The sequence below is a fragment of the Cebus imitator genome, unplaced genomic scaffold (assembly GCF_001604975.1).
Source record: "Cebus imitator isolate Cc_AM_T3 unplaced genomic scaffold, Cebus_imitator-1.0 Scaffold112, whole genome shotgun sequence".
NCBI classification, from domain to species: domain Eukaryota; kingdom Metazoa; phylum Chordata; class Mammalia; order Primates; family Cebidae; genus Cebus; species Cebus imitator.
Window position 1 is genome coordinate 715,769 of NW_016107427.1, and position 11,452 is coordinate 727,220.

Here is an 11,452-nt window from a genome sequence, read left to right on the forward strand (position 1 = left end):
TCAAAAAAAAAAAAAAAAAAAGATTTTAAATTTACCTAGAGAGTTTTTGAGATACAGTATGGGATTGCCAGTTACTTTAACACTGTTTATATGGAATATTCTATTTTACTACACAGACTTAAATTCTCCCCTAAATTTACAAATTTATAGAAAAGTTGCAAAATTAATAAAAAGTGCTCCTGTTTCATCTTACTAGGATTCCTTAGTGGGTGGCATTCTACTCTGTGGGATTCATTGCCTTCCTTCCCACGTGCTCCACAGATACTCTTTCTTGAACCATTGGAGAAGTTGCAGATAGGATGTACTGTGTTTCTAACTGCTTGAGTATTTCTTAGCAGGTGTATTCTTTTGTGCAAGTGTAAGTCAGAATGTTAATGTTGATGAAATACTAATCTGCAGGCCTTATTCAGATTGGCCTAATTGTTCCAATAATGTCCTTTATGGCAAAATTTTTCCTCAAGCTTTACTCCGATATTAGGGTTGCATTTGTTTATTTATTTTTATTTTTTATTTATTTATTTTTTGAGACAGAGTCTCATTCCGTCACCAGGCGCCAGGCTGGAGTGCAGTGGCACGACCTTGGCTCACTGCAACCTCCACCTCCCGAGTTTAAGCAATTCTCCTGCCTCAGCCTCCCGAGTAGCTGGGACTACAGGCATGTGCCACCATGCCCAGATAATTTTTTTGTATTTTTAGCAGAGACGGGGTTTCACCATGTTGGCCAGGATGGTCTCGATCTCTTGAACTCGTGATCCGCCCACCTCGGCCTCCCAAAGTGCTGGGATTACAGGCCTGAGCCACCACGCCTGGCCTATTTATTTATTTTTAATTATTTTTCTTTTCTTTTTCTTTTTTCCTTATCCTTCTTACTGTGCACATGGGTTGCATTTAGTTATAACATTGACACTCCTTTAACCTGGAATAATTCCTTAGTCTTTCCTTGTGTTTGATGACCATGCCATTTTTGAATTGTTCAGCAAATTATTTTGTAGAATATTCTCAGTGTTTTTTTTTCTTTTTTTTTCCTGGTGTCTCATGATTAGATTCAGTTTATGAAGTTGTACATTTTTGTCAGGAATATTGCAGAAGAAGTGGGGCCTTCTCCTGCATCCTACCAGAAAGCACACATCCACTTTGATCCCTTGATGACGGTGATCACCACTGTACTTAGTTTCTCCACTATGAAGTTGCTGGTTTTTTTTTAATTGGGAGACAGTTTTAGGCTATGTAAATGTCTTATTTCTCATCAGACTTATACCTGTTATTGTTAGCATTTGTGGATGTTTCTTGCCTGAATCAATTATTTGCATAATGCTTGCAAAATTGTCATTCCTTCCATATGTATTAGTTGATGTTCTTCCAAAAGCTTTTCCTTTGCCTCTGTTTATTTACTTATTTATTATCACTGTGGACTCATAAATTCTTATGCAATTGATTTTGATACTGATCTCATAGCTAGACAATTTGCTAAACTTTAAAAAAAATTATGCTGTTTATCTTTTATAGCTGTTTTAAATTTACAGAAAATTTGAGTGGAAGATGCCATTTTCCCATAAAGCCACTAACTCCTCCCACCTTCCACCAAGTTTCTGCTGATATTATCATCTTGCATTAAATTGGTGCATTTGCTAGTTGATGAGTCAACATTCATAAATTATTGTCATCCGAAGTCCGTTGTTTACATTCAGGTTCCTCTTTCTGTTGTTCATTCTGTGGTTTTCACAGATGTGTAATGCATGTGTCCACCATTGCAGTGTCACGCAGTAATTTCACTGCCCCACAGTCCACTGTGCTCCACCCATCATCCCCTGTCCCCACCTCCGGAACCCCTTAGTAGCAAACACTGATATTTTTACTGTCTCTATAGTTTTGCCTTTCAGACTGGCTTCTTTGACTTAATAATAAGCATTTAAGGTTCCTCACTGTCTTTCTCTGGCTCGATAGCACGTTTGTTTTTAGTGCCGAATAATACTCCATTGTCTGGATGTACCACAGTTTATCCATTCATCTACTGAGGTGAATGCCTTACTTGCTTCCAAGTTTTGGCAACTATGAATAAAATTGCTATCAATGTTAGCATGCATGTAAGTTTTCAGCTCATTTGGGTAAATGCCAAGGAGCGTGATTGCTGGATCCCATGGTAAGAGCGTGTTCTGTAAGAAGCTACCAAGCTGTATTCTAAAGTGGCTGCACCGTCTGCATTTGCACCAGCAATGATGAGCCTTCCTGTTGTTCCACATCCTCACTGGCATTTGGTGTTGTGTTTTGGGTTTTAGCTGTCCTAAGAGGTGCGTAGTGCTATCTCCTTGTTTCAGTTTGTAGTTCCCTAATGACATTCTGTTAAAATCTCATACAGTAGTTGCCACCAGTATATCTTTTTCAGCGAAGTGTCTGTTAAAGTCTTTGGTTCATTTTTAAATTGGGTTTTCTTATTGTTGAGTTTTAGTTCTTTGTATATTTTGGCTGCCAGCCCATTATCAGATATGTCTTTCACAGGTATTTTCTGTCAGTCTGTGTCTTGTTTCTTCGTTCTATTAATAGTATCTTTTGCAGAGCCAGTTTTTATTTTAATGGAGTCCAGCTTATCAGTGTTCTCTTTCATGTATCATGTGCTGTATCTAAAAAGTTACTGCCAAGCCCAAGGGTACCTAGATTGTTTCCTGTGTTATATTCTAGGAGTTGTTAAGTTTTGCGTTTTACATCTGGGTCCATGATTTGTTTTGAGTTCACTGTTGTGAAGGGTTTATGGTTCGTGTCTAGATTTTGTTGCGTGTGAATGTCCAGTTGTTTTGGCACCATCTGTGGAAAAGACTTTTTTTGTGACATTTTGTTGCCTTTGCTCCTTTGTAAAAACTCAGTTGACTGCATTTGCGTGGGTCTATTTCTGAGCTCTCTGTTCTGTTCCATTGGTTTATTTGTTCTTTTCGTCAGTACCACCCTGTCTCGGTTCCTGTAGCTCTGTAGAAGGCCTTGAACTCAATTAGTGTCAGTGTTCTCACGTCAGTGTTCTCTTTCAACAGTGCAGTGGCTGTTCTGGGTTTTTTTCCCTCTCCCTGTACATTTTAGAATCAGTCTGTTGATATTAACAAAATGCTGAGACTTTGGTTGGGATTCCATCGAATCTATAGCTCAAATTGGGTAGATCTTTTATTTCTTTCATCAGAATTTTGTAGATGTCATCATATATAGATCTTGTACATATTTTGTTGTTTATACCTAAGGATTTCAATTTTTTGGAGCTAATGTAAATGGCATTGTGTTTTAAATGTCAAAATCTAATTGTTCATTGCTTGTAGGAAAACAATTGACTCTTCTTTTTTTTTTTTTAAAGAGATGGGGTCTGGCCGGGCGCAGTGGCTCACGCCTGTAATCCCAGCACTTTGGGAGGCCGAGGTGGGTGGATCACGAGGTCAAGAGATCGAGACCATCCTGGTCAACATGGTGAAACCCTGTCTCTACTAAAAATACACAAAATTAGCTGGGCATGGTGGCGCGTGCCTGTAATCCCAGCTACTCAGGAGGCTGAGGCAGGAGAATTGCCTGAACCCAGGAGGCGGAGGTTGCGGTGAGCCGAGATCGCGCCATTGCACTCCAGCCTGGGCAACAAGAGCGAAACTCCGTCTCAAAAAAAAAAAAAAAAAAAGAGATGGGGTCTCCCTCTGTTGCCCAGGCTGGAGTGCAGTGGTGCTGTCATAGCTCACAGTAGCCTCAAACTCCTAGGCTCAAGGAATCCTCCTGTCTCAGCCTCCTGAGTAGCTAGGACCACAGGCATGCATCACTGTGCCCAGCTAAGGTTTAAATTTTTTTATAGAGATGGGGTCTTGCTCTGTTACCCAGGCTGGTCTCAAACTGCCCTGTCTGCTTTGAGATGATTATATATTTGTGTCGTTTGTTAATTTGTAGAGGATTATTATGGATTTTTCTAATGTTAAGACGCCTTTGTATTTCTGAGATAGACCTTTGTATTGGTCTATATTTAAGACAGTATTCAGTTTCTCAGTTTTAATTTGGAGTTTTGCATCTGTGTTCATTAGTGAAGTAGCCTGAAAATTTCACTTTTCCATATCTTATTTCTCTGGGTTCCTAGAATGAACTAGAGAATGTTCCTCCTCTTTCTTATTCTCTGGAAGAGTTTGTGTGAGATTTGAATGAGTGTGCCTGATAATTTAGTCGAATTCACTTAAAAATTCCTAGGCCTAGAGGTTTTTTTCTGGGAAAAGTTTAGATTTTGACTCATTCTTTTAGTAGTTTTAGGACTGTTTAGGTTCTCTGTTTCTTGATTGAGGCAGTTTTGATAAGTTAATTTTTCTAATTTGTACATTTTGTCTAAGTTTTCAAATGTAATACGTAAAACGTTCTATGTCTCACCGTATCTAGTGTAGTCCTGTCACTTCTTTTATTGCTTTTATTAATTTGTTTGTTGACTCTTTGTTTCACCTGTTGCTGGTGACAGTGTTAGTACAAACCTAGTGGCTTAGAAGAACACACATTTATTACTTCACCATTTCTGTCAGTCAGAAGTCCAGGCGCACCTCTCAGGTCCTTGGCCACAGGGTCTCCCCAGGCTTCAGTCAGGTATTAGGATTGGGGTTTCGCCTGAGCTTCCAGTGAGGAAGGCTCTGCCTCTGAGCACACGGGGTCCTCAGCAGGATCCCTTTCCTCAGCTGGAAGCTGCTGACTGCCTTTTGCTGCGGGGGCCTCTCTAGATGGCATCTCACAAAAACCAGAAGAGAGAGTTGGTAGAGGGAGTTTGTGAGCACGATGAGAGCTGCAATCACGTGGACCTTAGTCCCAGGACCGACACCTATCAGCCCTGCTTGATCTGCTGGTTAAAGATGAGTCTCACATCCTGCAGGCTGACACCAGAATAGACACTTCACTCCAGCCTTTTTGGAGAACTGGTTGTTTTTAGAAATACCAGTTAGATCTGGGATGGGTCTTCCTTGTCTTCTAAATCTGTTGTTTTCTCTCTAAGTGATTTTTTCCTGTTCTTATTTAGTTCACTTCATTTGGTTTGCTCAAGCCCGGGCCACTGGGTCTCAGTGATGCTGCTCCTGTTTGCAGCCGTGTTTGCAGGGGCTTCTTCCCAAGGCCTTGCTTTCCTCGCCATCCCTTTTTCAGACTCTGCCAGTCTGCTTCCCGCTCTGGTGTCCTGTAGTTGCTTTGTTTAAAAACCCTCATAGGTCTGTGTAAACTGTTTATTTTTATGTGGTTTTTAAGGGAGACCATGCTCATTCTTTTGAGACCCTGAAATGGGTGGCATTGGGATAGGCAAACTGCCGTTTTGCCGGATTGTTCATTGGGCCAATCTCATGTATTCCAGGGAGACCCTCAAGCAGGGCTTAGAGTTCTGTCGGCGGCAGCAGAGGGCAGACGGCTCCTGGGAAGGGTGAGTGAGCCCCGCCCATGAGTGCAGACATGCGTGGGATCCAGAGGTTTCTACTCTCACACACTGCCTTCATAAATGTTGGGTGGTATGTTGGTGCTGCACCAGACGTTTCTGGAAGTGAGCTGCCAGGCCATGACTTCTGGGGGACCTTGTTCCTTTTTTGGCATGCCTGGCCTCTGCCTTGGTGAAATTGCTCAGCATGTTGCTGAGTGCAGCCAGCCTGTGTTGGATGTGCACTGTCGCCTGAGTGTGGCTGTTCCCCTCCACCCTCACTGCTTGTTCTCGGGTGTCTGGCTGGTGGGCCCAGCAGATGGAGCTGCTGTCTTCCGTGGCCCTAACACCTGAGGCACTGGAGTTGGTGGGCTGGCTGGGGCACGTGTGAATGTCACAGAATGCCTGTGGTTTCACACACCGGCTGTGAACATGGGTTGAAGGGCTGAGGCTCTCCTTGTCTCCCTCCAGGTCCTGGGGGGTGTGCTTCACCTACGGCACCTGGTTTGGCCTGGAGGCCTTTGCCTGCATGGGGCAGAGCTACCGAGATGGGTGAGTGAGTGAGTGCCGGTCCTCTGGTGGGCGGGGTTCTCAGCCCAATCCGCTGACATGACTGTTGTTTGCTTTAATGTTTGATTATAGGGGTGGTTTTTTCTTTTTCTTTTTTTTTTTTAAACAGAGTCATACTCTGTCAACAGGGCTGACATGCAGTGGCATGATCCAGGCTCACTGTAGTCTCGAACTCTTGGGCTCAAGCGATCCTTCCAAATAGCTGGGACCACAGGTGCACGCCACCACACCTGACTAATTTTTTTTTCTTTCTTTTTTTTTAATTGCACACCTAATTTTTTAAAACTTTCATGCAGAGATGGCATCTTGCTGTGTTGCTCACGCTGCTCTGGGCTCAAGTAATCTTCCTACCTCGACCTCCCAAAGTTCTGGGTTACAGGCATGAACCACTACACCTGGCCTGTTTTTTAATATTTTTAAACAGTGAGATAAGATCGGTTTCTCAGACAAGGTCTCAGGTTGAAATGAGGATGCTTCCCTGGTCCCACAGCTCTCCAGAGCTTCCTGAAATGTGTGCTGGAGGAACACGTCTGGCTTCCAGCCCCTCCAGGCACACAGATGCCTCCCAACCCTGAGTAGGAAGATTAGGGTCCAGGTCCCCCCAGACCAGGTTAGAAGGCAAGAGGCCTCCGGTCCCAGCCCTGTCTCCAGCTGCCCCACTCTTTCCCGTGTGGGTGTTTGGGGGTGGGGAGCACTGTGCTTGTCTGGGTGCAGCTTATAAGGCATTGCTCACAAGCACTGCAGACCGCACTCAGTCTGACACGTCTGTGCGGCCATCTGCAGTACTCGCATGTCCCTTTGTCACCCCAATGACTCTGGGAGCCAGGAGTATCTGCTCCCACTTCACATCTGTGGAAGTCAAGCTCAGGGGTTTCAGTAGTGGTCCATGGCCCTCACATAGGGCGACCCTGTAGTGTAGGCTCCTCCCCATACCCTAAGGCAGCCTGCCAGGGTGAGAAACTAGGGGCCCTTCCCTGGGACCTTCCCTGGTGTGATGGTGTCTACTGTCTCTGGTCTCTACAGGACTGCCTGTGCAGAGGTCTCCTGGGCCTGTGACTTCCTGCTGTCCCGGCAAATGGCAGACGGAGGCTGGGGGGAGGACTTTGAGTCCTGCGAGCAGCGGCGTTACGTGCAGAGCGCCCAGTCCCAGATCCACAACACCTGCTGGGCCCTGATGGGGCTGATGGCCGTTCGGTGGGGATGATGGGCCCCATCCCTGAGCCCTGGGTTTGGGTGGAGGAGGGACACTCAGCTGTGAGCAAGTGGCCTGGGCTGAGTGAATGTAGAGAGGAGTAGGGGAGGCCTGTGGGCCAGAGGCGATTCAGCTGCCACTCAGGGAACAGAGACGTCTACCAGAGCCACGTGCCAGGTTCCCAGGGCAAGGAGATGGGTCGCTCTGACCACATGGGGCCCTGCAGAGAGGCTCGCCTCTTAAAAGTGAACCACCCACCATTTGCAGTGTTGGTGGCAGAGCATCGGCATCAGGGACCCCTGGAAACGGTGAGGTGGGCTGTGATGAGGATGCTGCTTCCTGGTGTGGTAGTGATGGCGGCAGTGGCAGCTGCTTTCTATGGCCCTCCTGTGTCCACAGCTGGTGCCAAGCCACATATGTGCCTGGTGCACACATGCGCAGCCACATGCAGGTGTGCATGTGCACACACAGACATACGCACATGGAGACAGATGTACACAGTATGTATGCACACACGTACACGTGCACAGGCACCTGTGTACACACACACACAGATGCACCCACAGCGTCCCATCTGTGCTGCACACGGACATACGTACATGGAGACAGATGCACACACACACAGTATGTATGCACACATGTATGCATGCACAGGTACCTGTGTACCCACACACACACCCACAGTATCCCATCTGTGCCGCACATAGACATAGGTACATACATGGAGACAGATGCACACACACATAGGTCTATGCACACACGTATGCGTGCACAGGCACCTGTGTACCCACACACACAGATGCACCCACAGCATCCCGTCTGTGCTGCCCTATTAGGTTTGTGGCCATCTGGGGAATCTTCCTAAAAGCTAGAACAGGTCTGTTTGAGCAGGAGCAGCAGAGTCTGGGGGACCCCTGAGGGCAGGTTAGTCAGGGACCCACAGTTAAGCTGGGTCCACTGAGCCCTGGGTCCTGCTTGGTATCATCCTGGCCAGCAAGCAAGTGTGAGCTCCTGTGGCTTCCAGAAGACCGTGAAGACCAGTGGGCTGGGTGGGAACAGTCTTGGGCTCCTCTTTGGGGGGCACAGAAGAGCGTCTTGTGCTGGAGCCACCAGGGCAGGCCTGAGGAGGCCTGTGTCTCCAACCTGTTATCACTGTGTCTCCGCTTCTCAGGGAGCCTAGGAAAGGTGCGGCAGGAGCCCCAGGTGCTGACTGCACCTGGTGGGGCCTGTAGATGTCGGTTTAGGTGCATCCATTTTCACTGCAGCATTCCAGGGTTTGTCCCTAGACTTGGCCGTGTGAGGGTGAGGGTGATGCTCGGGGGGCGTGTTTCAGCCTCCTCTTCCGCCAGGCATCCTGACATCAAGGCCCAGGAGAGAGGAGTCCGGTGTCTGCTTGACAAACAGCTCCCTAACGGCGACTGGCCCCAGGTATGCCACCAGGGGCCTGAGTGCATAAGGCCCAGCACCAGCCTCCATCGTGTGTGGCTGTTTCCACGTCCCCTTGCCCTGTGTCTTCTCTGGGGTACTTTGGACGCTTGGGAGGCATCAACTCTGCCAGTGAATGCCAGAGTTGGTGGCAGGTCTGTGGTAGGTTGTTGGGTCCTAAAGTCCAGGTCTTGCTGTTTTTGCAAGTGATGCTCTGGCTGGGGGAGGAGCTGGATGGGAGAAGCCAGTGGGCGGGAAGCCCTTTTGCTCCAGGACAGACCCTCCGGCTCCAGACGACCTGGTGGCCCCTCACTGAGCCGGAAGGGCAGGAGGCAGCCTCTGCTTATCCCTGTGGTGTGGGTGTCATGAGATCATGTAAGGCCAACTACCCTCCCCTGGGATGAGGCTGAGTTGGTGGAAGCTGACCTGGTCATGAGGGGCTGGTGACCCCGGCTCAGTTTGCTGCAGGACGGGGAGTCTGAGCTCGGCTGATGGTGCCTGACTGACGTGGGATGGACTGCCTGCTTTCCCATGCTCTCGATTATCAGCCCTTCCCAGGCTTACCCACAAGCCAGCCAAGCCAGCAGCCAGGGTACAGTTCAGGGACTAGCCCTCAGCTGACCGGTGGAGCCTTTGTGTTTATTTTTCTGTGTTCTTTCAGGAAAACATCTCCGGGGTCTTCAACAAGTCCTGTGCCATCTCCTACACGAGCTACAGGAATGTCTTCCCCATCTGGGCCCTCGGCCGCTTCTCCCAGCTTTACCCTGAGAGAGCTCTTGCCGGCCACCCCTGAGAACATGCCCGCCTGCTGGGTGCCGTCTGTGTGGTCCAGTAAGGCCAAGGGGTCCTGGCTGGGTCGGGGAGCCCTCCCATAACCCTGTCTCTGGCTCCAGCCCCTCAACCTCTGCCTCACAGACATGAGTCTGGGGACCAGGCTGGAGGCAGGGATGGGGACAGGGTGGGTGGCTTAGACTCTTGATTTTTACCATAGGCTCATTTCTGAGAGTGGCTTGTCAGGCTTGGGTGAGGAGGGGGCACAGGAGCCACAGCCCTGGGGAGGCACAGTGCCTTTCACTGCCTCTGGGCACGGCCTCCCTAGGGAGTGAGGCTAGCAGGGTTTTTCTGACCAATAGCAGAGTTGGGAGAGGAACAGCTGCACCTGTGCGATTCCTACCTGGCACTGTCATGTGGGCTCTGGGTTGGGGTTGGCCCTGGGCAGGCTGCTCCTGCACCTTCTGTCTGCCAGGCTGACAGACACAAGGGCGATTCTGACAATGGCATGTACAGTGCACATCCGTGAACAGCCCAGTGCAGGGGGTGCTCATGGAGCATCTCGAGGCTGTGCAGCAGGGAACCCCATGCCCCTGGGTCGTGAGCTTGCCTGCATTTGGTGGGGGTGTCAGGGAGCATCCCGAGGTTGTTTAACAGGGAGCCTCCATACCCGTGGGTCGTGAACTCACCCGCGTGGAATGCGGTTTGTGAGGTGCCTACAGGGTTTATAGTGGCCCTATGGACAGAAATGCATCTGGGAGGCACAGCATAACCAGGGGTGAGGGGCAGACAGCAGTCATGGTCACTATCTCAGGGCACTGTTCTGTACAGGGACAGCCAGCGCCCAGTCTGTCACCACTCTAGGCTGGCTGAGCAGGATGGCACCCTGGAGGCATAGCATATATACCCAAGGCTCCCCTACAGCTGCCGCCAGTCTCATGCCCAGGCAGGTGCTCTGGGCTGGAGTGAGGGCCAGGTGTCGGGGGAGGCTTCTCTGGGTGATCCTCTGAGCTCCCTTCTAGCTTCTGACCCCACTGGTCTGGCTTGCATGGATGTAGGGCTTACGATAGGAAGTTCAGGTCCTGGCTATGCCTTTGACTGATGTGGATGAGCCATTCACGTGCTCAGAGCCACCCTGAGACTGTCACTGTTCTCCCTGGCCGTTGGGAGGAGTCACTGAGAACTTCATCACCACTGCTGCCTTGCCAAGGGCACACCCTACGCCTCCTCATCTGCTCTTCCTCCCCTCCCTGCCACCTCCTGGGCAGGTGGCAGCCCCTGGGCCCTCCCCCTGGCTGACTGTCCTCCCTCAGGCAGTGGAGATCTTTGGACACCCTCAGAGCCTGTCATTTCCTTCCTAGAGTCCTTCAGGGCCACCCCTCTGCCTTGGTGCGGGGTCCAGGGCTCTCACCCAGGCTCCATGCCCTCTGGGGTCTCCTGCGCAGCTCCCTTGCCCCATGTGCTGTCACTGACTCTCCTTGGGACTCGCCTGCCTGCTTGGAGCATGCAGGGCCTGGTTGGCTGCACGTGCAGGCAGCTTCCTGTAGAGTGTCAACACTTTCCTACACATCTTGAAACTAGGGTTTAGTTTGGCTGAAGGAATTGTGTTGGGACCCTTGGCATCTGTCAGGTTTGCACGTGCTGTTTTTTTCTTCAGCCCATGTGTTCTCCCCACCTGGGGGAGCAACAGGACAGACAGTGAATCCCAGACTCTGCCTGGAGCAGCGGCTACTGTCCCTGGGCCTCCTAGCCACGGCCAGATCACTGTACAAAATAACAGTTTTCTGGAAATGAAATGTAAATCCATCTTTATACTTTTATGAACAACTACTTTAATAAACAGACATTTGATGCCCTTAGCAGAAGGCTGTCATGCTGTTTCTTTCAACCTGGGGAGCAATGGCAGGTCTGGGGTTTCTGGCTGTCCTGCCTCAGCCGCCTGTGGAATGAGTGGGATGCCCAGCCTGGTTCAGGGAACAGGAGTAGTGTGAGGAGTCACAGGCGTGCCTCCAGTTATCCGAGGAAAATATGTCTCTCTTTTAAGAGATAATAGCTAGCCTATTTTAATATCTTTTAAAGCCCATAGACATATCTAGAAAAATAAATGAGAGGCA

At 49.2% G+C, this 11,452-nt stretch overlaps 1 protein-coding gene across 2 annotated transcripts in view; it reads left to right on the forward strand.

Annotated features, from left to right (window-relative positions):
* LSS (lanosterol synthase) overlaps positions 1-11,197 on the forward strand; it is a 36,065-nt gene extending 24,868 nt beyond the window's left edge. The window contains exons 18-23 of one of the 2 annotated variants that reach the window (XR_001828089.2): positions 5,324-5,389; positions 5,852-5,932; positions 6,974-7,144; positions 8,492-8,570; positions 9,229-9,963; positions 9,996-11,197. Coding sequence is in view for 1 of the 2 variants with exons in the window: in XM_017538496.2 (XP_017393985.1) it covers positions 5,324-5,389; positions 5,852-5,932; positions 6,974-7,144; positions 8,492-8,570; positions 9,229-9,360 (529 nt within the window). In the remaining variant the exon portion in view is untranslated. Of the gene's footprint in view, positions 1-5,323; positions 5,390-5,851; positions 5,933-6,973; positions 7,145-8,491; positions 8,571-9,228 lie in introns of both variants that reach the window. The other variant, XM_017538496.2, reaches the window with a different exon arrangement.
* Positions 11,198-11,452: the final 255 nt, after the last annotated feature.